Source organism: Vulpes vulpes, unplaced genomic scaffold, assembly GCF_048418805.1.
Source record: "Vulpes vulpes isolate BD-2025 unplaced genomic scaffold, VulVul3 u000000671, whole genome shotgun sequence".
Lineage (NCBI taxonomy): Eukaryota > Metazoa > Chordata > Mammalia > Carnivora > Canidae > Vulpes > Vulpes vulpes.
The window spans coordinates 708,779-729,242 of NW_027325801.1; the positions used below are offsets into that span (position 1 = coordinate 708,779).

A 20,464-nucleotide genomic window follows, 5' to 3' on the forward strand; every position below is an offset into this window, starting at 1 on the left:
GGCCACTGGGGAGAGGGGCCACACGGGGCAGGCCAGGGGCTCACAATGTCCGGGGTCGTGCCGATCTTCTTGGCCAGCTCGCCGCGCTCCATGGTGCTCAGGTACAGGTAGCGGTTTAGCAACTCCCCGTCCAGGACGTTCCGCACGGCGTTCTGCAGGATACGCCGGTCCACGTGCAGCATCCTGGGGGGACACGGGCCGTCGGGCAGCAGGACGCGGGTGGGGGGTGGGGGGCGGGGTTGCAGTGGGGGGAGCACACTCACCGGAAGGCCCTGGGGTTGAGGCCGGCGTGGTGGGGCAGCATGGTGGTCAGCGCGTTCTGCAGCATCAGTAGCCGCCGGTATGTCTTCTCCTGCATGGGCAGCAGGAGCCCGATGCCCCCATCCAGTGTGGCTGCAGGAAGTGCCGCGTGAGCCGGGCTGACACCACACACCTGCCCCTGCTGCCCCCTGCTGCCCCCTCCTGCCCCCTGCTCACCGAACCACGTGATGTGCTTGTTCTCCCACACGACCGACTTCTTGCTGGGTCCCTCCGCTGCCCCCCGGCATGGGGTCCTCCAGAACGTGTTCACGTGGGCACCCACGTGGAAGTCCGCCCGCCGGAGCAGGCGCATGCCCCCGAAGCTCTCTTTGGCTAGGCCGGAGGGAGCTCAGGTCAGCAGCCGCCCAGCCCTGACCACAGCCTGGCCAGGACGCCCGACAATGACCACAAGCTCTTCTTAAATCAAACATCTTTTTCCTCGTGTTTTGTACAAAACGGGGTGGGGGTAGGGGGTCCCCTGGGCCCCCAGCGGGGAAGGGACACTCACCTTCTGGCAGGTACATGTACACCATGAGGTTGCGGTCACGGTCAGACACTGGGGAGCAGAGCTCGGGTCAGCCCGGCCGCCCCAGCGGCTCAGCCCCTCCGCCCCAGGCCCCTGCTCACCGAGGAAGCCCAGCTGGGCGTTGTCCACCATGAAGTCCACGCTGTACACCTCCAGGGGCTTGGCGTCCTGGGGACGGGGAGCGGGGCCGTCCAGGTCAGCCCGCGGCCAGTGCCCACCCTGTGCCCGCCCAGCGCCCGCCACGCGGCGCCGAGGCCCCTCGGGTACCCGCGACACCAGGCTCAGCGTCTTGCTCTCCTCCTGGTAGCGCAGCAGTGAGATGCTCTTCATGACGTCCGCCGCCAGGATGAAGTTCTTGACGCTGATCATCTGGTGGATGTAGAGCTGGGTGTCGATGAAGGCCATGCCCGTCAGCTCGCTGGCCCGCAGGCTCCACAGGAAGATCTGGGGGCAGAACGAGCGGGTGACGCGTGCGGGGTGGCAGCAGGGCCCAGGGCAGGAGGGGGGGGGCGATGGCACACCTTCTGGCCGATGGCGGACACCAGGTGGCCGTTGCAGTGGCACAGAGCCGTCACCGGCCCCTTCTGCTCCTTCTCGTACAGGACCTTGAACTTGTTCTTGGTCAGGGGCTGGCCAGGCTCGGGCACCACCTCAATCACGTCCATGATCAGGATCTGCCCGGGGCAGGAGGGCAGGACATGGGGGGTGATGGGGGGTGACGGGGCTGCGGGGCGCTGCCCACCCCAACCCGCCAGCCCCTTACCCGCCCTCGGCACGTGACTTCCTCCCCCTGCATGAGGCAGGTCCCGGCAGCCACGTAGCCCTTGAGGCCTGACACAGTCTCCTCGCTGCGCAGCGACACGGTCTTCATGCATGTCACGTGCTCCCACTCCTCCAGCTCGATTCTGCGCAGGATCTGCAGTGAGGGTGCAGCTCCGGGCTGACCGCGGCTGACCGCCCCGCCCCGCCCCCGGGCCCCGCTCACCTGGCGTTGGGGATGGCCTCCCAGCTCACCGGGGAGATGAGCTGGATGGAGAAGGCCTCCTGCTGCGGGTGGATGTACCGGTCATCTGCAAGAACACGGGATGGTCAGGGGGGGGCGGCCCCCACGGCCTGCCCCGCGCGGGTGGCACGCACCTCTCTCGATGGTCTCGAACTCCTTCTCCTCTCCGGTCATGCGCGGGATGCGGGTGCACGGCATGTTGGTGCTGGTGGCCACGGCGTACACCTGGGAGGGCGCGGCATGTCACAGGGTGCGGAGGGCACGCCCCACGGGTGCCCGGCCCTGAGGGGACGGGGTCAGACCTTGGACTCCACGTGGTAAGCGACGTAGTGCGCCGTGCAACGCAGGGGGATCTTCCTGACCGGCCACGGGGCGTCGTAGGACAGGTAGGCAGGCAGGACGCTGATCCGCAGCTCTCCCTGGGGGGCAGGGGCGGGGTCAACAGGGTCCGGCCACACAAGGGCAAGCCAGGCCACACACCTGACACTGCACAGGGCAGGGGGTGGGGGTGGTGGTGGTGGGGTCCTGCGCTTCGCGGGCCGCCAGCCACACGCAGACAAGCAAGTGCCGCTGGGCCCCCAGCCGCCACCCTCACCCGTGCACGAGGTTCGCCATCACCTACGGCATGACGAGCGCCCACGCTGGCACCACAGTTAGGAAGGGGTTCACAGGGCGAGCGCCTCCCCAGGGTCACACGGCTCCTTGCGGGCAGTGATGGGACCCCAGCCCCACAACCCGCCGCCCCCGGCTGCTCAGCCCTCCGGCCTTCGCAGCATCTCACCTCTTTGACCTTGGCCTGTTCACCAGCTGGACACCCCCCGACCCTCCAGACGGAGCCCAGGGCCCCCCCATCCCCAGCGACCCAGGCAGGGCAATGGGCGGCACGAACCCCGGGTCCTCCCCACCTGTCTGTTGAAGTAGAGGAAGCCCCGGGGGCAGTTGACATTGTGGAACGGGGCAAAGGAGTCGATGGGACCGTCGATGCCCATGGGGTGCAGCCGCAGGGCACCCCGGCCGGTCACCAGGAGCCAGTGAGGTGAGGGGCCGCAGATGAACACCTGAGGGCAGGCGCTGTGAGCTGAGGCCCCCATGGCCCCCCCGCCCCCCCCAAGGCGCCAGCCTACCCCTGAGTAGCCGTAAATGTCCTCGAAGTACCGGAACCGGGCCACGCGGCCACGGGCCCCCACCCCCTCCTCGGCACCACCGCCCTCCGCTTTCTTCTTGGACGGTTTCGGCTTCTTCTCCCGGAAGTTGATGTTGTGAGGGACCTGGGGGGGCGCGCATGCTCCGTGAGGGCGGGTCGTGCCCCCCCACACAGCCGCCCCCCCGCCCAGCTCTGCCCCATCACTGCACCTTCTTGAATCGGACTTTGAGGTTTCCCTGGCCAAGCTGGGAGTCGTGGGGGAAGGCCTCGTAGATGAGCAGCTCCTGGTCCACGTGCACCTGGGGGCGGCGCGGGGTCAGTGGGGGCGCAGGGCTGGGCCGGGCCGGGGGCAGGGGGCCCACACTCACCAGGAGGTACGGCCTGCTCTGGCGGCTCCCCAGCGCCACCAGCAGCACCTCCTTGACCAGGGGCAGCTCCCCCTGGCGCGTGGCCTCCTCCTTTCGGGCCTCGGCCTGCGTGGTGGGCTGACCGAAGGAGCTGTCCACCAGGACGCGCTGCCCCACGGGGAAGTTCTTCACCAGGAACACCAGCCGCCAGTCGGGGAGCTGGTAGATCTGCAGGGGGAGAGGGGTTGGCACCACAGGGCCGGAACGGGGCGCAGCAAGGGCGCGGGGCCTCACGCACCTCCATGGTTCCGTTCTCCCGCACCAGCAGGCACCAGTGGGTGGGCTCGGCCCGGAACGGCGTGGGGTCCCGGTCGGCAGGGGGCTGGCTGCTCCGGCGAGCCTCCTCCTTGCTGGGGCTGAAGAGGGAGCCCGAGTCCCCGTACAGCATCTCCTCCTCATCATCCACTGTGGGGCTAGAGCCGGGGGCAGCAAGCGGGTCAAGCGTGGCCGGACGCGGGACCTGCCCCCGCCCCACCCCAGGGTGCCCCCCACGTACCCCCCACGTACCTGGTTTCCGAGCCCTGGCCCTCGGCCTCCGAGCAGCTGCGGCCTCCCAGCTCATCGCGGGCCCCGCCCAGGCGGCTCTCCGTTGTGAACATGCCGCTGACGTCTCGGTACACGCACAGCGTGATCACCTTGGACTGCTGCGGGGGTAGGGGGGTCAGCACGGGGTCGGGGGGTCAGCAGGCTGCGGGCACGGGGCTGAAGGGCACTTACATGGTGCAGTGGGGGCTTGTGCAGCGCCAGGCGGTGGTGACGGCCCCCATACGAGTCGCTTTTGAGCAGGAACATGGTGACATGGCCCTCGGCACTCATGATGACCACGTAAGGGTCAGCCACGGCGCACTGCACGATGGGGGAGCCCAGGTCCACGGGGATGAAGTGCAGCTGGTTCACTGTGGGTACCGGGTGGTCAGCCCCGGGTGGTCAGCGCCCACCACCCCAGCCCGGCCGCCTGGGTGTGCCCACCTCCTTCCAACAAGCGGATGCCGAGTGGCGACACCTGCACGATGTAGCGGTTGTCCCCAATGTTGCCGGCAAACACTGTGGGGCCCTGTGTAGCAAAGCCACTGGTGTCCAATTCCATGATCTCCTGGCCCGTCTGCAGGATCTGTAGGCGACGGGAGCATGAGGCACACACCACGCGGGGACCCCCGCGCGGCCACCGGACCCCCACCCCTCACCATGGTGGAGTCTTCCCGGCTCAGGATAAGGAACCCGTGTCTCCGTCCGTCATCCTCGGCCTCCAGGGCGCTGGACTCCTGCTCTGACCCCTCGCCCTTGGGGGTCTCCTCCTGTGGCAGCGGCAGGCGAGCCGGAATTACACGCCTGGCCAGGGGCGCCCGCGGTTGCGGGGGGCGGGGCAGACCCCCGGCCAGCCCAGGGCAAGCCCGCCCGCCCGCGTGCCCACCCCACAGACCAGCAGGGCCCTGTCCTGGGCCCCTGGGCCGCCCGCCCCGCCCCGCCCAGGGTACACCTACTTGCTCCTTACGCACAGGGGCGATGACGGTCCACATGTCGTAGCAGCCAGGGAGCTCAAAGGTGGTCACCACCTGCGGCCGGATGCTCTTCTGGAATGACGATGGAGGACATCAGCCCCCTGGTCCTGCCCGGGCGCCGCCCCCCCGCCCCCCAGCCCCACATACCTGCAGCACCGACAGGGCCCCATTCTTCCCGTAGCCGGAGCACACCACGATCTCCAGGTCTGGCTCCGGGCTGTTCTGAAACTGCAGGGGGGCTGAGTGAGGACGGGCCCCCCCTTGCGTGCACCCCGCCCCCCACCTCTCCAGCCAGGGCACCTCTTCGGAGAGGAAGGCGGGCTCGCCCATGGCGGCGTTGGCACAGGGTCCGATGTTGAGGATGCTGTCGCACACCTGCAGACACAGCCGGGCTCAGGCAAGCCAGCCAGGGCGGGACCCCCCCCTGCACCCCAAATGCGCCCCAACCTCACCTCAAAAGAGTATGTGGCCAGCTGGGTGCCCGACTGGGCCTCGCTGCCGTACACTTCAATCTCATCCACCTCGTCCTGCGGCACCGACTTGCCCCCTGCGCAGACGGACCCGCATGAGCCCACGTCGCTGGCACCGTGCCCTGCGCCCTCCAGCCCAGCTCCCCGTCCTCACCTGACCAGCCCGCTGCGGAGTCCACCCGCTTCTTCTTCGAGGGCGGCTCTTCCTGGGGGCAGGACGGGGCAGTGAGCAGCGCTCCGAGGCCGCCCGTGCAAGGCCACCCCGACAGGCCCCGGGCACCCACCTTGTCGGCAGCCTCCCGGGCGGCACTGGCGGGGGGCTCCTGCAGCTTCTCCGTGTACTTGAGGAGCAGCGAGTTGCCCAGGCGAGAGCCGAGGAACAGGTACCCGGGCTCCATGGTGACCATCTGGAGGTGGGCGGGCGGGCGGTGAGGGCGACACAGGCCCACGGCCAGGGCCACCCCCGACCCCCACTCTCAACTCACGCTGGTGGTGAGGACGCTGGCGGCGGCCTTGTCGAAGTGGAAGGCGCGGACGCTGCGCATGCCGTCGGTGATGAGCGTCAGCACGTAGCTGTGGGGGCGGGGAGCAGGGAGTGTGGGGAGGTGAGCTGGGGGGAGGCACTGAGCTGGGGGGGCACGGGGTTGGGGGGCACAGGGCGGGGTGGGGAGGCACTGAGCTGCGGGGGCACGGGGCGGGGGGAGGCGCTGAGCTGGGGGTGGGGGCTGCCGCGCAGGGGAGACTCACATCTCCCCGCCCTTGAGGGAGATGACCATCTTGTCGTACGAGATGAAGGCCGCCTGTGCGCAGTCCAGGGTGATCCGCACGCCCTCCTGGGTGCCTGTGTGGGGCGCGGTCAGACTGCCCGACCCCGCGCCCTCCGCCCCCCCCCCGTGCCCGCCTCCACCCGCACTCACGAAGGGGAAAGGCAGTGGTGCCTGTGGTGAGGCCATTGAGAGCCACGCCGTACGGGGGGACGCTCTGGTTCAGGTACAGCAGCGAGTTGACGGCGAAGACCACCACCCCACCTGGAGGGGGACAAGCCAGTGGGAGGGGCGGGGCTCCCCACCCTCCCCGGACACCCCCACCCGCACGGCCCTCACCTATGGGCTTGGGCACAGCGAGGGCCTGTGTGCAGTCAAAGGGCAGGCTGGTGAGGGACCAGATGACTGGGTGGACCTTCTGCGTGATGTTCAGGGAGATGGCCACGATGGAGCACGTGTCCTGCCGCACGGCCACCCGCCTGGGGACAAACAGGCAGGTCTGCCAGGGCCCGGTCACAGCACTCCCAGTGCCGGGGACCTGGCCACCCCCGCCCAACCCAGACCCACCGGGCCCTGGCGGCTGCAGCACCCAACACAGGAACCTCACCCAGGCCAGGTCTGGTTGGGCTCGAACAGGATGAGCAGGGTGGGCTCGTAGTAGCCGTGGAGGAACTGCAGGTCCACGATGTTGAGCAGCTTCTCGTCCAAGCCCCGCACGTCAATGATGTAGCTGGGCAGGAAGCTGGACCTCTGCCTGCGGGCAGCAGGCTCAGTGGGCAGAGGAGCCAAGGAGCTGGGGCACAGACGGTGGCTCCCCCACCGCGGTACTCACCCCTCTCCCACGAGCCCCTCGTGCTCCTCGGCCAGGCTCTCCCTGCGGAAGGGCAAGACCACCAGGCGCGTGCCGTAGATGAGCATGGCCGCGCAGCGCCCATCAGGGTCCACGCGCACCCTCGGCGTATGCACATTCTGCACGAACCCATCCTGGGGGCAGAGGGCATCGTGAGGCAAGCCTCGGCACAGGAGGCCCAAGGGGTGCGTGGGGGCAGGGAGGGCTGGAGGCACAGGGCTGGGGGCAGGAGGGGCTGGGGGGGGGGGACAGGGGGGGCTGGGGGGCAGGGAGGGCTGGGGATGCGGCCCTGTGGGCGAGGGGCACGGGGGGCAGGGAGGGCTGGGGACAAGGCCTGGCCCTACCCGCAGCTCAGGCTCCTCAAAGTAGTGCAGAGACAGGGTCTTCAGGTCATGGGTGCCTGGGTCATACTCCACCACTGACAGCTGGAAGGCAGGTCAGAGCTCACCCCAACCCTGACCCAGCAGGCCCCCCCACCCAATCGCCCACCACCAGGCCCCCGCCTACCTTGGCGTCCTTAAAGCTCAGGAGCAAGGCGTCCCGCTTGGCACCCGCCAGCTGCACACTGGCCATGGACATGACGTTGCCGAAGAAGGAGAAGGAAGCCACCAGCTCCAGCTTTTCCCGGTGTTCTCGGTGGGCCTTTCCCTCTGGGGGACAGGCTGGTGGGTACAGGTCTGGGCCCGGCCCCAGCCCCCACTGTCCCAGGCCCGTGGCTGGGGCAGCCACCCTCGTGCTCACCTGTGCTCCTGTCATTCTTGACGGGTGCCTGGGAGGGGAAGAGGAGGTGGGCAGTGAAGCCACACGCCTGGCGGCCCCAGCCCTGCCCAAGCCCTCGCTGTGCTGGGGACCACGCTCCCGGGCACTTGCGGAGACACCTGTGCGCACCTCAACGCAACGTGCACGGACTCACGCTCGCAGCCAGTCCCCGACTTGGCCACAAGGCTTGTCAGGAAGCCTCGGGCTCCGGGGCTGGCAGTGCTCAGGGTCAGAGGCCGGACACCGAGGTGCCCAGTCGCCAGCGCGACCCCCAGGTCACCCGCTGGGCCCAGGCACAGCACGGGCCCAACCTGATGGGCCGGGCTCCCGGCCTGAGCTGCTCGCTGGTCCCAAGCAACTGCCCCCCGCTCCCGGACGTGCAGGGTGCCCGTGGCACTCGGGGCGCATCCCCCCCCCCCCCGGACCCGAGGGCAGGAGGGTGTCGGCACCGCGCGGCCCCAGCCCGTGGGGAGGGGCCCCACGTCCTCCGCCGGGAGGGGGCAGCAGCCGCGCTCGCGCCCGTTTCCTCCGCAGAACATCGGCCCCAAGCTTCATTAGGTTTCACGGTAACAGGCTGCTTGGCTCGGGCCGTTCGTTACTCACAGTTACTTAAAACACTGAAAAACACACTTGGAAGTCATCGCTTGGAAACAAAGTAAAAGGTTTTTTTTTAAAGATTTATTTTTAAGAGAGAGCGAGGGCGCGCTCACGTGGGGGGCAGAGGAAGAGCGAACCTGAAGCCGACTCCCGGGCCCACCGGGGCTCGAACGCACGCCCGAGGTCACGGCCTGCGCCAAAATCAACAGGCAGGCGCGCCACCCACTGAGCCTCCCAGGCGCCCCAGAAAAGTTCTAATAATGAGAAAAAAGCCCGTTTTTAATACTATGCTTGTGCCCTGGGGAAAACATCCCGACAAGGGCTGCTCGAGAAGGGCCGCGTAACTAACTCGCTACAGGAGAGGCACCTCCGGCCTCCAGGACCCCAGTCACAGCCACAAGGAAACCCCCAGAGCCACCGGACGGTCCCAGGAAATTCTACCTAATGTTTCAGAAACGACAAACTTAAAAAACACCAAATAAAACCCAAATGAAACCAAAACATGCACTGGTCCCCGGCTGATGGCACCTCGGGGGGTGTAGGCCCCCCAACAGCAAGCGTGTGCAGACAGGAGGGACAGGGGGTCGCGGCAAGCTCCTGACCTGTCCGCAGGGGAGCCACAGCATGTCGTTCCGGGCGCACACACAGGAAGGACCCCCGCGCTCACGGTTAAGGAGAAAACCCCTGAGCTGTTTCAGTGAATATAATAAAGTGTGTGACGGGGCCGCCTGGCGGCTCAGCAGTGGCGCGTCTGCCTGCGGCTCGGGGCGTGACCCCGGGGTCCTGGGGTCGAGCCCCAAGGCGGGCTCCCTGCTCCGCGGGGCGTCCGCTGCTTCTCCCTCTGCCGCACCCCTGCTCGCATGGGGGCCCCGCGCACGCTCTGTCTTGCTAATACATCAAATTTCCCTTTTTAAAAGGGAAGAAGGAAAAAATAAATAAATAAATAAATAAATAAATAAATAAATAAATAAAAGGGAAGAAGGTTGAGGCCATTATATTGATGTTGGACAAACTAAATTTTTTAAAAAATATTTTATTAAAAAAATAAATAAAATATTTTATTCATTTATTCACGAGAGACACAGACCCAGGCAGAGGGAGAAGCAGGCTCCCTACGGGGGGCGCCCGATGCAGGACTCGATCCCAGGACCCCGGGGTCACGCCCGGAGCCTAAGGCAGACGCGAATCTAATGAAAAACCGACTGCATCTTTGAAAAGATGCAACTTTGAAAGACGTGAAGTTATAGATTAACCTCAGGAGGGTGAACGTCGGACCGACATCTTGCACCCGTAACCGTAATGAATTTTCTATTTCCTTGGGTTTCCAGGAATTTCACTGAAGTGCTGTGTACTCCCCCAGAGGACACGGGGCCTTTCGTGCTGCCCACGGCGCCCCTACAGCTGCCCCAGGCCACGGCTTCCCTGCTGAGCTGCCCCGGCTCCCCCCTCACCCAGAGGGCGGGGTACCAGCCGCCCCGGCCCCACGCCCCCTGCCTCAAGCTCCAGGGCTTCCCCATTCCTGTCCCCCCCACTCCTGTCCCCAGGGATGGCTGTTCACTCCTGCAGCCTCTCCCAAGGCACAGGCTGGGAACGGAAGTGGTGCCGGACCCCGGGCCTGGGGGTGACAGGCACTGCCCCCCAGGGTCCAGAGCTGAAGTAAGACGCCCCCGGAGGCCAGCCTGCTGCCGGGAAGACCACGCTAGCCATGCGGGCTGAGCGGGGAGACGGGGCACCTCCAGCCTGCCTCAGCCCCCAAGTAGAGCCCGGGCGCCCCCGCGCCGCCTGTTCCGCGGCAGGGTCTACGCTGAGCCCCAGCCCGGGGCCTGCATCCGCCTCGGACTGCAGATCGGCCGATGCTCCTACAAGGGACCAACGACGAGCATCCGCCGTCAGCGCCGCAGCCCGGGCGACCCTGAAGACGCGACCACTCAGCTCAGCCCCGGCCCACCGGCCACGGCCGTCTCTTCGGTTCCCTTTGTGCGAGCCTTTACCCTTCAGGCCACATCCCTGCCCCCCGGTCACCAGGGCCCCCGGAGGCTCGGCAGCAGGGACCCCGCGTCAGGTCCGAGTCTGCGGCTTCCCCGGGCTCGGCCTTTCTCCTGCCTTCCCGGCCACGCCTCCTCCGACTCTTCCTTGGCCTCTTCTCTTCCCAACCCCTCAACCCTGGGGCACCCCACACCCCAGGTGGCCCTCTTCTGGGCGATCCCAACCAGCTTCAGATTTTAAAGAGCCCAACTTCAGACCACGCTCGCGACAGGACTGCCGTCCCCGCCCTCCCTCGGCCTCGCAGGGGCCGCGCCACCGCCACCAGCGCCCTCGCAGAGCTGGAGTCCGGGGCGGCCCCAAGAGGCCCCGCTCCCAGGATTCGTGCCCCGCGCAGCCTCTCCCACTGTGCCAGGGCGTCACGTTTACTTCGGGTTACGAAGACACAGTGGCCGCTTGGTGACTTTCTGTCACCAGCCTTCATTCTGCAGGAGGCCGCCCCCTGGCGACCCACACGACGCGGTAAGGCCTCCTCCCAACAGCGGGGTCAGTGAGCAGCAGACAGAGCCTTCAGAGGGTGGCAGCACTGGCCAACATCTAGAATGTGCAGGAGCCACCCGGCTGGGCCATTCCTGGCTTCCTGACCCTCGGAAACCGGAGACACTTCTGCGGTTTTAAGGTTCTAAGTTTTCGGATACCTCGTTGCGCAGCAGCAAGAACTAACAGGATGTCCATAAAGGAGCCCCCACCCCCCTCTCCCCATTCCACCTTCTCCAGGTCAGGTAACAGCAACTCCACCCCTCCTGGTCCCCAGACCAAAACTGGGCCCTGGCAAAACCTGGACTCCTCCCGCCTTTGCGTCCCGCATCCTGTGCATCCCGAGCCTGACGGCTTCCCAACACCCCCACAGCCCGGTGCTCCCGCTCCCGACGGTCTCCCTGCGGCCCCATCCCCCACCTCCCCACCGACTCTCCAGCACAGCACCCAGAGACCCTGTAACACCCGGGTCAGACCACTCCTTAACTGCCCGTCCGAGCTAGCTCTCAATCCCTACGATGACCTGAAAGGTCAACATGCTGACCTCACCCATCCTTGCTCCATTTCTTATTTATTTATTTTTTTTAAGTAATCTGTATGGGCAACGTGGCACTTGAACCCATGACCTGAGATCAAGACCCACCAGCAGTCCCTTCCTCAGGGCCTCTTGCAGATCCTTTTTTTCTCTTCTTTTTTTTGAGAGAGAGAAGGGAGAGAGGGTGGGGGGGCGGAGGGAGCACGAGCGAGCCCCAGGCCGACTCCCACCCAGCGCGGAGCCGGAGGCTGCACGGGCTCCACCTCACTACCCTGAGGTCCTCACCTGAGCCGGGATCCTGAGCACCAGCCCCTACTGCCCCAACCCCTCGCCTGAGGCCTCCTCCTTGCCTGCTCCAAACTCAGCTTCGCAAGGAGGCAGAATTTAACCCCACGCCTGCCCCCCATCCTGCTCTGCTGGTCTGCACGGCACTTTCAACTCTGGCCCGGGACATGACGGGTGGGGTCGGGTCTGTCCCGCTGGAAGGGGGCAGGTGTCTGTGCCTGTGGTGCCCCCCAGGCCTCGCGCAAAACCAGCGCTGATACGCATCTGTAGGAGAAACGAGTGAGCGGATGCCCGTGGGCTCTGAACCCGTTTGTAGAAAACACGACGGTGCAAGCGCCTGCGGTCACTCGAGTCGGAGGGAGGACTTCACAGGGGGCGGGCCTGGAAGCCTGCGGCCGGGGACCAGGGACCAGGGACCAGGCGCCCATCACTCGAGCAGTCTCCGCCCGGGTGCGCTCGCTCTGCCAGCCCCATGGTCTCCCCCTCCTCGCACTGCGCCCGCGGGAGCCCCGGAGCTGTGCGTTTTTAGCCCCAAGATCTCTAGTTTTGACTGAAACCCTGACGGCAGCCACATACTGACGTCAAAGCGGCTGTTACCCCAGAAGCTTAGCCTCTCGGCGCCTTTAATGGCACGTGTTCAGTCTCACAGTCGGGCTCTAGGGTCCGAGCTCAGGTGCCGGGTCGCGGGGCGGCCGCGGAACAAACAAAGCCACGTGCCCCGAGCGGCCCCCGCCCCTCCCCCCGGCCCGCGCCCCCTCCGCGGGCCCGGCCGCCGTCTCCTCCCCGGGCCGCCGTCCGGCTCGCGGCCGCACCTCTAGCCCCGGGCGGGCCGCACGCACCTCGGCGTCGCGGTTCAGGCGGTACACGTAGAGCTGCGAGGTGCCGGCCACCACGAGGTTGCGCTCGCTGTTGTTGAAGAAGTTGCAGTACATGGAGAACTCGAGGCCGGTGGGCGGGTGCGCCTGCTTGTACACGGCGTACATGGCGCCGGGCCTGCGGGGCGCGCCCACGGTGAGCGGGGCCGCCGCGCAGGCCCCCCCGGCCCCCCTGCGCCCCGCCCCCCCGCCCACCTGCCGTTGGCGCGGCTCGCGGGACCCGGTCGGCGGCGCACTGGCCGGCGGCCCCGGAAGCTGCGCGCCGGGGTTCCGGGCGGCCGCGCCTGCGCAGTGTCGCCGCGCGGAGGGGCGGCGCGCCCCCTGGTGGCGGGGAGGGGCGGCGGCGGCGGCGGCGGCGGGGCTCCCCTCGGGCGGGCCCGTGACTCGGAATCCGAGCGACGTCGGCGACGGTGGCTCCGCAGCCACGTGTACGCGGCGTCCGTCCGCCCACCTGCTCGTCAGCCGCGGGCTCCCGGGGACCGTCGGGCGGCGGGCGCGGGCGGCGTGGGGTCCCGGGGCGCGCCGGCCCCTCGGGAAGAGCGAGGAGCTGCAGCAGCACGAGGACCGCCGGCGGGGGCCGCGGGGACACTGGGCCCGGGAGTCACACAGTCGCGGCGCACGCGTCCCGGGGCCCCCGCGTGCCTGGGAACAGCGGTGCCCGCCGGGCCCTGGCCTGCAGGCGGCGCGTCCAACGCCCCCACGGATGACCCGGCGTCGCGGGACAGGCGGCCGGGGCGGGGGCGCGGGCGCGCTGCGGGAGCAGGGGCGGGGGGGGGGGGAGGAGGGACGGGGCGGGGGACGGGGCCGGGGCCAGGAGGCGGCAAGGTCCGCAGGGTGACAGTCGGGAGCCCGCCTGGGGGGTCCACGTTCTCAGTGGGAGATGAAGGTGGGAGCTGGCTCGTCGGGGAGGGACGGGGACCGACTGGGGAGGGACACCCCGGGCTGGGGAGCGGGCGGCAGGCTGGGGGCTGCAGCAGGACGAGCCCTGGCAACTCTCAGCCCCTCCTGCAGTGCCACCCCCCCCCAAAAGCCAGCGCTGGCCCCATACTGGAAGCAGGGGACCCTGCAGTCCAGGCCACGCTCCCGGTGCTCCCCCGGGCAGCGCTGTGCTGGGAGCCGGTGGCTTTCCAACCTCCCCGGTGCCAGGAGGGCGGCGCTAATTCCCACAGCGCCCTCCTGGGGGTTCCTCCAGCTTCTTGGAGAACCAACGAGTCTTGGATACGGGAGCATCTGCGTACCCGTGGGGCCGGGGCGCTCTTACATGCGGCCCCTCCTGCCCAGTTTGCCCGGGTCAGTGGCGGGCAGCACCCACCTCTCTCCAGCACAAGTGGACGCGTAGAGTGGAACAGGACACTGACTTCCATCCACTCTCCCGCTTTTGTGTCTGTGTGTTGGGTAAATGACAGGCTGAATCTGATATCCCCCGGACCCCTTTCTCTTTTGATCTTTCCTCCTACCTCCTTTCTGCTATCCGGACAGTGCATTTAATGGCTGGAGCTCTGGCAGCCATTTTGGACCATAAGGGGTGTTCTGGATTGAATTGTGTCCCCCCAGGGACGCCTGGGTGACTCAGTGGTTGACCATCTGCCTTCGGCTCAGGTCATGATCCCAGGGTCCTGGGATCGAGTCCTGCATCCAGCTCCCTGCAGGGAGCCTGCTTCTCCCTCTGCCTGTGTCTCTGCCTCTCTCTCTGTGTATCTCTCCTGAAAAATAAAATCTTAAAAAAAAATGGGTCCCCCCAAAAGATATGTTGGAAACCTACCAACAGTACCTCAGAATGTGACTTTTATTTGGAAATAGGATCATTACAGATAGAATTAGTTAAGACAAGGATACACTGGAGTAGGGTGAGCTGGTAATCCCATAGGAGAAGAGAAGAGACACACGAGGTCATAAAACAGAGGACACACTGGACTCATCCTGCCCCAGACACGGAACACTTGGGCCCACCAGAAGCCAGTAAAGTCTCATGTGACAAATTCTTCCTATGGAGCCAAGAAGGAACACAGCTTACCGACACCTTGATTTTAGACTTCTGCCTTCAGAATGGTGAGAAAATGTCGTTTTTAAGGCTCACAGTTTGTGGTGGGCTGTGCTACGGCCTGGGGGGCCACAAGGGGACTCGGAGGATGAACAGTTCTGGCACAGACCTCGGAGCAGAAGAGGCCCAGGCCCCGCGGGCCGTGGGCCACACACTCTAGCCTGACCAGCTCTAGGCCTCTATCTTTTTTTAAAGGATTTTATTTACTCATTTGACAGAGAGAGTGGGCACCAGCAGAGGAACAGCAAAGGCACTGGGAGAGGGAGAAGCAGGATCTCCATGCACTGGGGAGCCTGACCTCCACCTGAGACTCGATCTCAGGACCCTGGGATCGTGACTGAGCCCAAAGCAGACGCTTCACAGACGGAGCCACCCAGGGGCCTCTCGACCTCTTTCTAGGCGAGCATAGCGGGTTGTTTTGGTCTTTTTGCTATGAGTCAACAAGTTTGATTCCTGATTGGAGACCAGGCCTCACCTGCTACCTGCAGACCCCCGCCAATTTCTCTGACCCCACTGCACCTTGCAGAGGGGGACTGGGGCGGGCTGCTGGCTGGTTCCTGGTCAGAGCCCCACCTGTCTGCCTCTCTTGGTGGGAGACACTTCCCTAACAGCACGTAGAGCAGCTGGGCTCCAAGGACAAGAAGGTCTTTATTGAAGCAGGAGGCGGAGGCGGGGACGGGCGCACCCAGGGGCAGGTCCCGCACTGGCAGGCGGGCGCCAAGGGGCTGAGATAGGCCAGGGTCAGCAGGCAGCATCAAGGGCCGGAGAGTGGGGCGGGGGCCATCAGAGGGTGATGTTGTCCTCATACAGCGACAGCAGCAGCAGGACGGTCCAGCCGCCCAGCAGGCCCATGTTGTGCAGCAGGAAGAGGAGCCAGGGCCGCTGGTCCCGCACGTGCAGCATGGCCGGGAGCTGAGGGAGAGGGAGGCTGTGGTCAGGGGCCAGCTCCGGGCCCGGCTCACCCTGCTCAGCTCACCCCAGGGCGGCTGACTCCCGCCCAACGCCCTGACCATGTCGCAGAGCGCCACGTAGAGGAAGAGGCCGGTGGCCACCGCCAGGATCCAGGCCTCGCTGTCCTCGCCGACGTCGACAGCGAGCGCCACGTAGAGGCCGGCGAAGGCCGTCAGCGCCGAGGCCAAGTTCAGCAGCAACGCCCGGCGCACGGACAGCCCCGCGTGCAGCAGGGCCGCGAAGTCCCCTGGGGCGGGAGGGGCGGGGTCGGGGTCAGGCCGGGCGCCCCGCCCACCGCCCGGGAGGCCCCGCCCACCGCCCGGGAGGCCCCGCCCCGCGGACCTAGCTCGTGGGGCAGCTCGTGGCAGAACACGGCCAGCGACGTGGCCAGCCCAGTCTTCCAGGAGGACGCGAAGGCGGCGCCCACGGCCAGCCCGTCGGCGAAGTTGTGCAGCGCGTCGCCCAGTGTGATCACGTAGGGCAGCAGCCGGAGCTCTGCGGGCGGTGGACGTGGGTGCGCGCCCGCCCGGCCCCCGCCCGCGCCCGCGCCCGCCCCCCGACCCTTCTGGGGCTTTCCTCGGGACTCACCTGGGCTCAGTCTCCGGGGCTCCGCGCTCAGCAGCTCCGGGCTCTCCTCCGCCACCTGCGGGGTGGTCAGGTGGGCCGGGAGGTGAGGAGGGCGCGCAGGGGCTGGGTCCCCCGAACAGCATCGAACAGCATCAGAGGCCCCAGGGCGGTGGCGGGGCAGGTCGGGGGCCCTTGGGGGCGGAGCTCCCCGTGGCATGGGGACGTCGGGGAAGGGCCAGCTCACCAGGTCTGCGCGGGAGCCCTCGTGGGGCTGCTTAGGGGGCCGGAGCTCGCTGGGCGTTAGCTGCAGGGACACCCCATGGCTGTGGCCACCATGGCTGTGGCTGCAGGGCCCATCCTTTGAGCCCTGTGGGGACAGTGGGTCAGGGTCCAGCAGGCCCCCAGGCCTCTGTCTCCTCCACCCACCACATCCAGCCCCCACCTGACCTCTGGGTCCAGGGGCAGCAAGAGATTAAAGAGGTTCTCAAACAGGAAGAAGGTGTAGAGGCCTCCCAGCATGGCCACGAGGCGCCAGGTGGTCTGTGGGCCAAGGCCCTCCCCGCTGTGGGAGTGCAGCCCCAGCACCTGGGGGAGAAGGGGGCTGAGTAAGGGGGCCTTCAGGCCTCCCCCACCCCTCCATCCCCCCACCCCCACCAGGGCCAGGAAGAGAGAGACTAGAGGGGCAGCTCCAGGAGGATGGGCCTGGAAGGCCTGGGCAGGGGCGTTCCTGGCTGGGGAGAGAGGGGAAGCTGAGACTGACCTTGGGTGTCAGGTGCAGGATGGCGTCGCCTGTGAGCGCACCCACGGCCATGCTCAGGAAGGTCTGGATGACATAGTGGGAGGCAGCGCGGCAGGTGGCACAGGTCAGGAGCAGGAGGCCAAAAATGGCACAGAGGCAGATGAGCAGCGTGGCTAGGGAGCCGTAGAGATACCCTGCGGCGGTGGTGAGCGGAGCTGAGAGCCTCTCAGCCTCCGGCCCCTACCCCTGCCTCCCAGGGGCGGGAGTCCAGGAGCCAGCAGAGCTCACCAGGGATGCAGGTGGTCAGGCCCGCCGCCTCCCCTTTACCCCCGTGCCTCCCTCTCCTGCCAGCCCTGGTCCAGCTCTCCCCGCCTGTCCCCTAGCCCAGTGGTCGTGCTCTCCCCCCTGTGAGGTCCCACCTCTGTGCCACTAGCACCCGTGGGCACAGCCAGGCAGGCGCTACTGGGGAGGCAGGCACTCACTCTCCGCCTGGCTGAGCTGGTCCCGGGTGGGGGTCCTGGGCTGGGGGCTGCAGGCCCCACTCAGTTGCTGCTGGAGCAGGGCAGGGCTCAGCTGGGCCCAGGACTCTGGGGTCACCCCGGCCTGCTCAGACAGCCCGTACACAGCCATCACTTCGCTGGCACTCAGGCATACCTGGGGGTGGTAGCACGCGATCAGGGACCTGAGCAGACTTGGGACCCCACCTCTCCCCGGGAGTACAGTGCAGGGGCTGCTCACTGTGTCCCACAGGCTGGAGCTGCTGTTCGGGGTGGTAAGGGGCACAGGACCCTGGTAGTTGGCCCCGGTCCTCTGGTGATCGTGGTCACTGTGGTCGGTGTCAGCCACTCTGCCTACCCCCAGGCGCTGCATCAAGGCCTCCAGCTCTGGCCGGGGGGACGGAATGGCAAAGTCGGTGTGGGCTCCGGGCCTGCCTCCCCCATGGTCAGGGAGGCCGGGCACTCAGGGCGCCCCCACTCTGGCCCAGCCCAGGCCTCACCAGCCAGTGTGATGTTGGGAGTCTCGCCGCCGTGCTGCCGAAACACAAAGTCTACAAAATACTGGGGGGTGGGCAGGGCTCGGAGGCAGGACCCGCTGCTGACATGGTCCAACAGGGCAGCCAGCACCAGGCCAGGGCTGTTGGGAGCTCCTGCCCTGTCTGCCTCCTCCAGCAGGTGAGGCAGGTCTACGCAGGCCTAGGGGAGGAGCCAGGGCTCAGCCTCTGCTGCAGTGTCACCTTCTGGCCTCCAGCCCTGACATTGCCCCGAGTATCCCCCGAGTGCCACTGACCCCAAGGTCTGTCCCGATCTGGCCCAGACCAGCCTTCTCAGAGCGCCACCACTGGTCCTGCCAGCTTAAGACCCGCACTGGGCCTGACCCCCCACCCCGGGGCCCCAGGAGTCTGAACAGCCCTGTCTGACTCCCCAGGGCCTGCCCTGAGTGGTACTGGACCTCTGTGACCCTCGGCCCAGCCCAGACTCCCCCAGCTACCTCCGGGGGCTCCGAGGTTGTCCCGCCCACTGCAGCCGGGCCCAGCCCACGAAGTGCTTCGTCCAGGGGGATCCCCTTAGGCCCTTCCCGCCCACCCCGTCTGGCCGCCCTACCCAGGCTCACCTCCGCAGCGGGCCAGCCAGCAGTCTGGGCCTGGATCCTTTGCAGCAGCCTGCTCAGGCCCGGGGCCAGCGCCGTGGGGCCCTCCAGCAGGGCCAAGAGCTGGTCAGCGCGGGCGGCCCAGCGGCCAGCCCGGATATCTGCACACGTGCCCCTGGGGTCGCTGAGGTAGAGGGCGGCGGCGGCACTGAGGCGGGCGATGTGTCTGGGTGCTAGGACCTGCCCCTCCGGGAGCCCCGGCGTCTCGGGCCCGCCCAGGGCCAGGGCATCATCCACAGACAGGCACTGTGGGCAGAGACGGGTGGGCTGCAGCTGCCCGCTTCCCTGGGTGGTCCATGCCCCCCGCCCTCCCCCTCATGCACCCCTGCATCATCGCTCTTTCACACTCTCCTGTCGCCACCGCCCTCAATGACACGAGTGCACACGCGCACACAGAGGACTCAGGGCAGGGGTCCCCCCACCCTGGGTGGCTCCTTGCCGGAGCCACCGCCAATCTGATGGCCCGGGGCTCCCAGAGCTGTGTGCGCCCCGCACGGCGCCCAACCCGGGAGCAGCGGGGGGCGCGGGCCGCAGGGAGGGCCTGGGTGCTTGGCCACCCGGCCTCACCTTGACCCGCCCCCTGGAGTTTGCCCAGGGCCCTTTGCTTCCAGCCTGGGGAGGAGCGGCGGCCGCTGGGGGACCCGTCGGGTGGGGCCGTTACCTTTCCACACGGCCCGTCGGCGCAGTGCGCACGGTCCGCCAGCGTATTTAACAGGCTGCCCAGTGCCCCGCGGTCCAGAGCGCCGCGGCCCGAGGACAGCGCGGCCAGCAGGCGGGCCGGCGGGGCCCCCACGGCGAGCAGCGGCAGGGCCAGCAGCAGCGCCAGCGCCCGCGGGCCCCGGGCCGTCATGCTGAGCCCCTGTGCTGCCGCTGCCGGCGCGGGCGGTGCGCGGCGCTCCTGGGCTGGGGCTGGGCTCTGACCCGCCCGGCGGCACCTGTCCCAGGTATTTGCGCGGGGCCCTGTGATTGGCTGCCGCCGCGCGCGGGTTAACCATTCCAGCAGCAGGTCCTCCCCCGGCCGCGGGCGGCTGCGCTCCGGCCCGCGGCACCGTCCTCGTCCTCGGGGCTGCCCCGCGCGGGGGCCTGGCAGAGGGGCACCGATGGCACCCGGCCCCTCGGGCCCGCCCGGGACATGCGGCCTGCGGCCCGGGGCACACCCCGACCCGGCCCGGCTCCCCCGCTGGGCAGCTCGCGCCCGCCTCCCCTGGCCTCAGGTCCCTTGGGCTGCGGTGCCCAGAGCGGGGGGGGGGGGGGGGGGGGGGGGCGGATTCTGAGGGGACCCGAAGGTGTTGGCCGAGTGCTGCCCCCTCCCAAGTCCGGAGGGCCCCGGGCCTTCTGTTTGTCGCCCCCGGGCAGGGTCTTGGGCGGTGGCTCGAGCTGGAGCACCAGCCCCCCCCACCCCTGCCGGCTCCCTCTTGGCCTTTGGACCCCGGGACTCATCTCTGCCTGGTTGGCAGTGCAGGGGGAGGGGCCGGCCCGGGGAGCCCGCAGGCACCCCTGCCCAGGCTTAGGGCACTGTCGCCTCCTGCAGCGCATGTGGGTGTTCCCCCCCATCCCCGTTCAGCCGAGCACTGACCCTGAGCCCAGTGGGGTGTGGTCGGGACCGAGGCAGTAGCTGGGAGCCCGGGTACTCTGTCCCCAGTCCTGGGGTGCCCAGGGCTGCGGCCCCGGCCCGAGGTCACGCCACCGCCACTCAGCTGGGTGGCACTGCAGGGTGACCGCCCCGGGTCCTGGGGGGAGCTGGGCCAGAGGAGGGCATGGGAACAGCCGCGGGGTCTAGATGATTCTTGGGCCCGAGCCAGAAAGCAGGGAAACTGGAGAGGCCCGGGCGCAGGTCTGAGGACTGGAGGCCCGAACTTCCGTCTTGCTGACCCGCGGCACCGGCCACTGGGGCTGGAGCAGGAGGCAGGGACCTGGCTGCCGCCTCGGGCCACCCCTGCTCACCCCTCTAGCCTCAGGGCCAGGGTCCAGGACCTGCCGTCCAG

At 67.8% G+C, this 20,464-nt stretch overlaps 2 protein-coding genes and 1 long non-coding RNA gene across 6 annotated transcripts in view; 1 reads left to right on the forward strand and 2 right to left on the reverse strand.

Moving 5' to 3' along the window:
* The window catches only part of CPSF1 (cleavage and polyadenylation specific factor 1), a 12,987-nt gene extending 157 nt beyond the window's left edge, over positions 1-12,830 (reverse strand). The window contains exons 1-37 of one of the 4 annotated variants that reach the window (XM_072745953.1): positions 12,730-12,830; positions 12,499-12,652; positions 7,705-7,732; positions 7,471-7,613; positions 7,308-7,388; positions 6,946-7,097; positions 6,681-6,867; positions 6,453-6,592; positions 6,267-6,377; positions 6,097-6,190; positions 5,835-5,922; positions 5,634-5,756; positions 5,504-5,555; positions 5,332-5,426; positions 5,180-5,254; positions 5,027-5,107; positions 4,877-4,951; positions 4,565-4,675; positions 4,350-4,491; positions 4,098-4,276; positions 3,888-4,024; positions 3,619-3,793; positions 3,342-3,548; positions 3,183-3,272; positions 2,954-3,097; positions 2,735-2,887; positions 2,132-2,248; positions 1,964-2,054; positions 1,812-1,896; positions 1,590-1,731; positions 1,348-1,500; positions 1,094-1,270; positions 928-994; positions 809-856; positions 478-633; positions 264-393; positions 45-183 (exon numbers count right to left, since the gene is read on the reverse strand). In XM_072745953.1, coding sequence (XP_072602054.1) covers positions 45-183; positions 264-393; positions 478-633; positions 809-856; positions 928-994; positions 1,094-1,270; positions 1,348-1,500; positions 1,590-1,731; positions 1,812-1,896; positions 1,964-2,054; positions 2,132-2,248; positions 2,735-2,887; positions 2,954-3,097; positions 3,183-3,272; positions 3,342-3,548; positions 3,619-3,793; positions 3,888-4,024; positions 4,098-4,276; positions 4,350-4,491; positions 4,565-4,675; positions 4,877-4,951; positions 5,027-5,107; positions 5,180-5,254; positions 5,332-5,426; positions 5,504-5,555; positions 5,634-5,756; positions 5,835-5,922; positions 6,097-6,190; positions 6,267-6,377; positions 6,453-6,592; positions 6,681-6,867; positions 6,946-7,096 — 3,915 coding nt within the window. In that variant the 5' untranslated portion in view covers position 7,097; positions 7,308-7,388; positions 7,471-7,613; ... (1 more) ...; positions 12,499-12,652; positions 12,730-12,830. Of the gene's footprint in view, positions 1-44; positions 184-263; positions 394-477; positions 634-808; positions 857-927; positions 995-1,093; positions 1,271-1,347; positions 1,501-1,589; positions 1,732-1,811; positions 1,897-1,963; positions 2,055-2,131; positions 2,249-2,734; positions 2,888-2,953; positions 3,098-3,182; positions 3,273-3,341; positions 3,549-3,618; positions 3,794-3,887; positions 4,025-4,097; positions 4,277-4,349; positions 4,492-4,564; positions 4,676-4,861; positions 4,952-5,026; positions 5,108-5,179; positions 5,255-5,331; positions 5,427-5,503; positions 5,556-5,633; positions 5,757-5,834; positions 5,923-6,096; positions 6,191-6,266; positions 6,378-6,452; positions 6,593-6,680; positions 6,868-6,945; positions 7,098-7,307; positions 7,389-7,470; positions 7,614-7,704; positions 7,733-12,498; positions 12,653-12,729 lie in introns of all 4 variants that reach the window. The other 3 variants (XM_072745951.1, XM_072745954.1, XM_072745952.1) reach the window with 3 other exon arrangements.
* Positions 6,770-11,495, forward strand: LOC140597452 (uncharacterized). The gene is made up of 2 exons (XR_011999279.1): positions 6,770-7,148; positions 9,648-11,495. It is a non-coding gene; the product is annotated as an uncharacterized lncRNA (long non-coding RNA).
* A 2,374-nt stretch (positions 12,831-15,204) lies between the features above and the next one.
* Positions 15,205-19,687, reverse strand: SLC39A4 (solute carrier family 39 member 4). The gene is made up of 12 exons (XM_025987605.2): positions 19,141-19,687; positions 18,444-18,725; positions 17,830-18,025; positions 17,571-17,716; positions 17,315-17,486; positions 16,854-17,026; positions 16,541-16,678; positions 16,338-16,460; positions 16,115-16,169; positions 15,869-16,021; positions 15,586-15,773; positions 15,205-15,487 (listed from the first exon to the last, which is right to left on the reverse strand). Exons 1-12 carry the CDS (start codon positions 19,327-19,329, stop codon positions 15,359-15,361), a joined length of 1,944 nt encoding a protein of 647 aa, XP_025843390.2. The 5' UTR covers positions 19,330-19,687; the 3' UTR covers positions 15,205-15,358.
* Between the last annotated feature and the right edge of the window lie 777 nt (positions 19,688-20,464).

What these genes read in the sequence shown, in the direction of transcription:
- SLC39A4 (XM_025987605.2), bottom strand. Translation starts at nt 19,329, where the DNA reads ATGACGGCCCGGGGCCCGCGGGCGCTGGCGCTGCTGCTGGCCCTGCCG. An exon ending in CCGACGGGCCGTGTGGAAAG is followed by an intron (nt 18,726 to 19,140) that starts GTAACGGCCCCA and finishes CTCTGCCCACAG; the next exon opens with TGCCTGTCTGTGGATGATGC. An exon ending in TGCTGCCCCTGGACCCAGAG is followed by an intron (nt 16,461 to 16,540) that starts GTCAGGTGGGGG and finishes CTGTCCCCACAG; the next exon opens with GGCTCAAAGGATGGGCCCTG.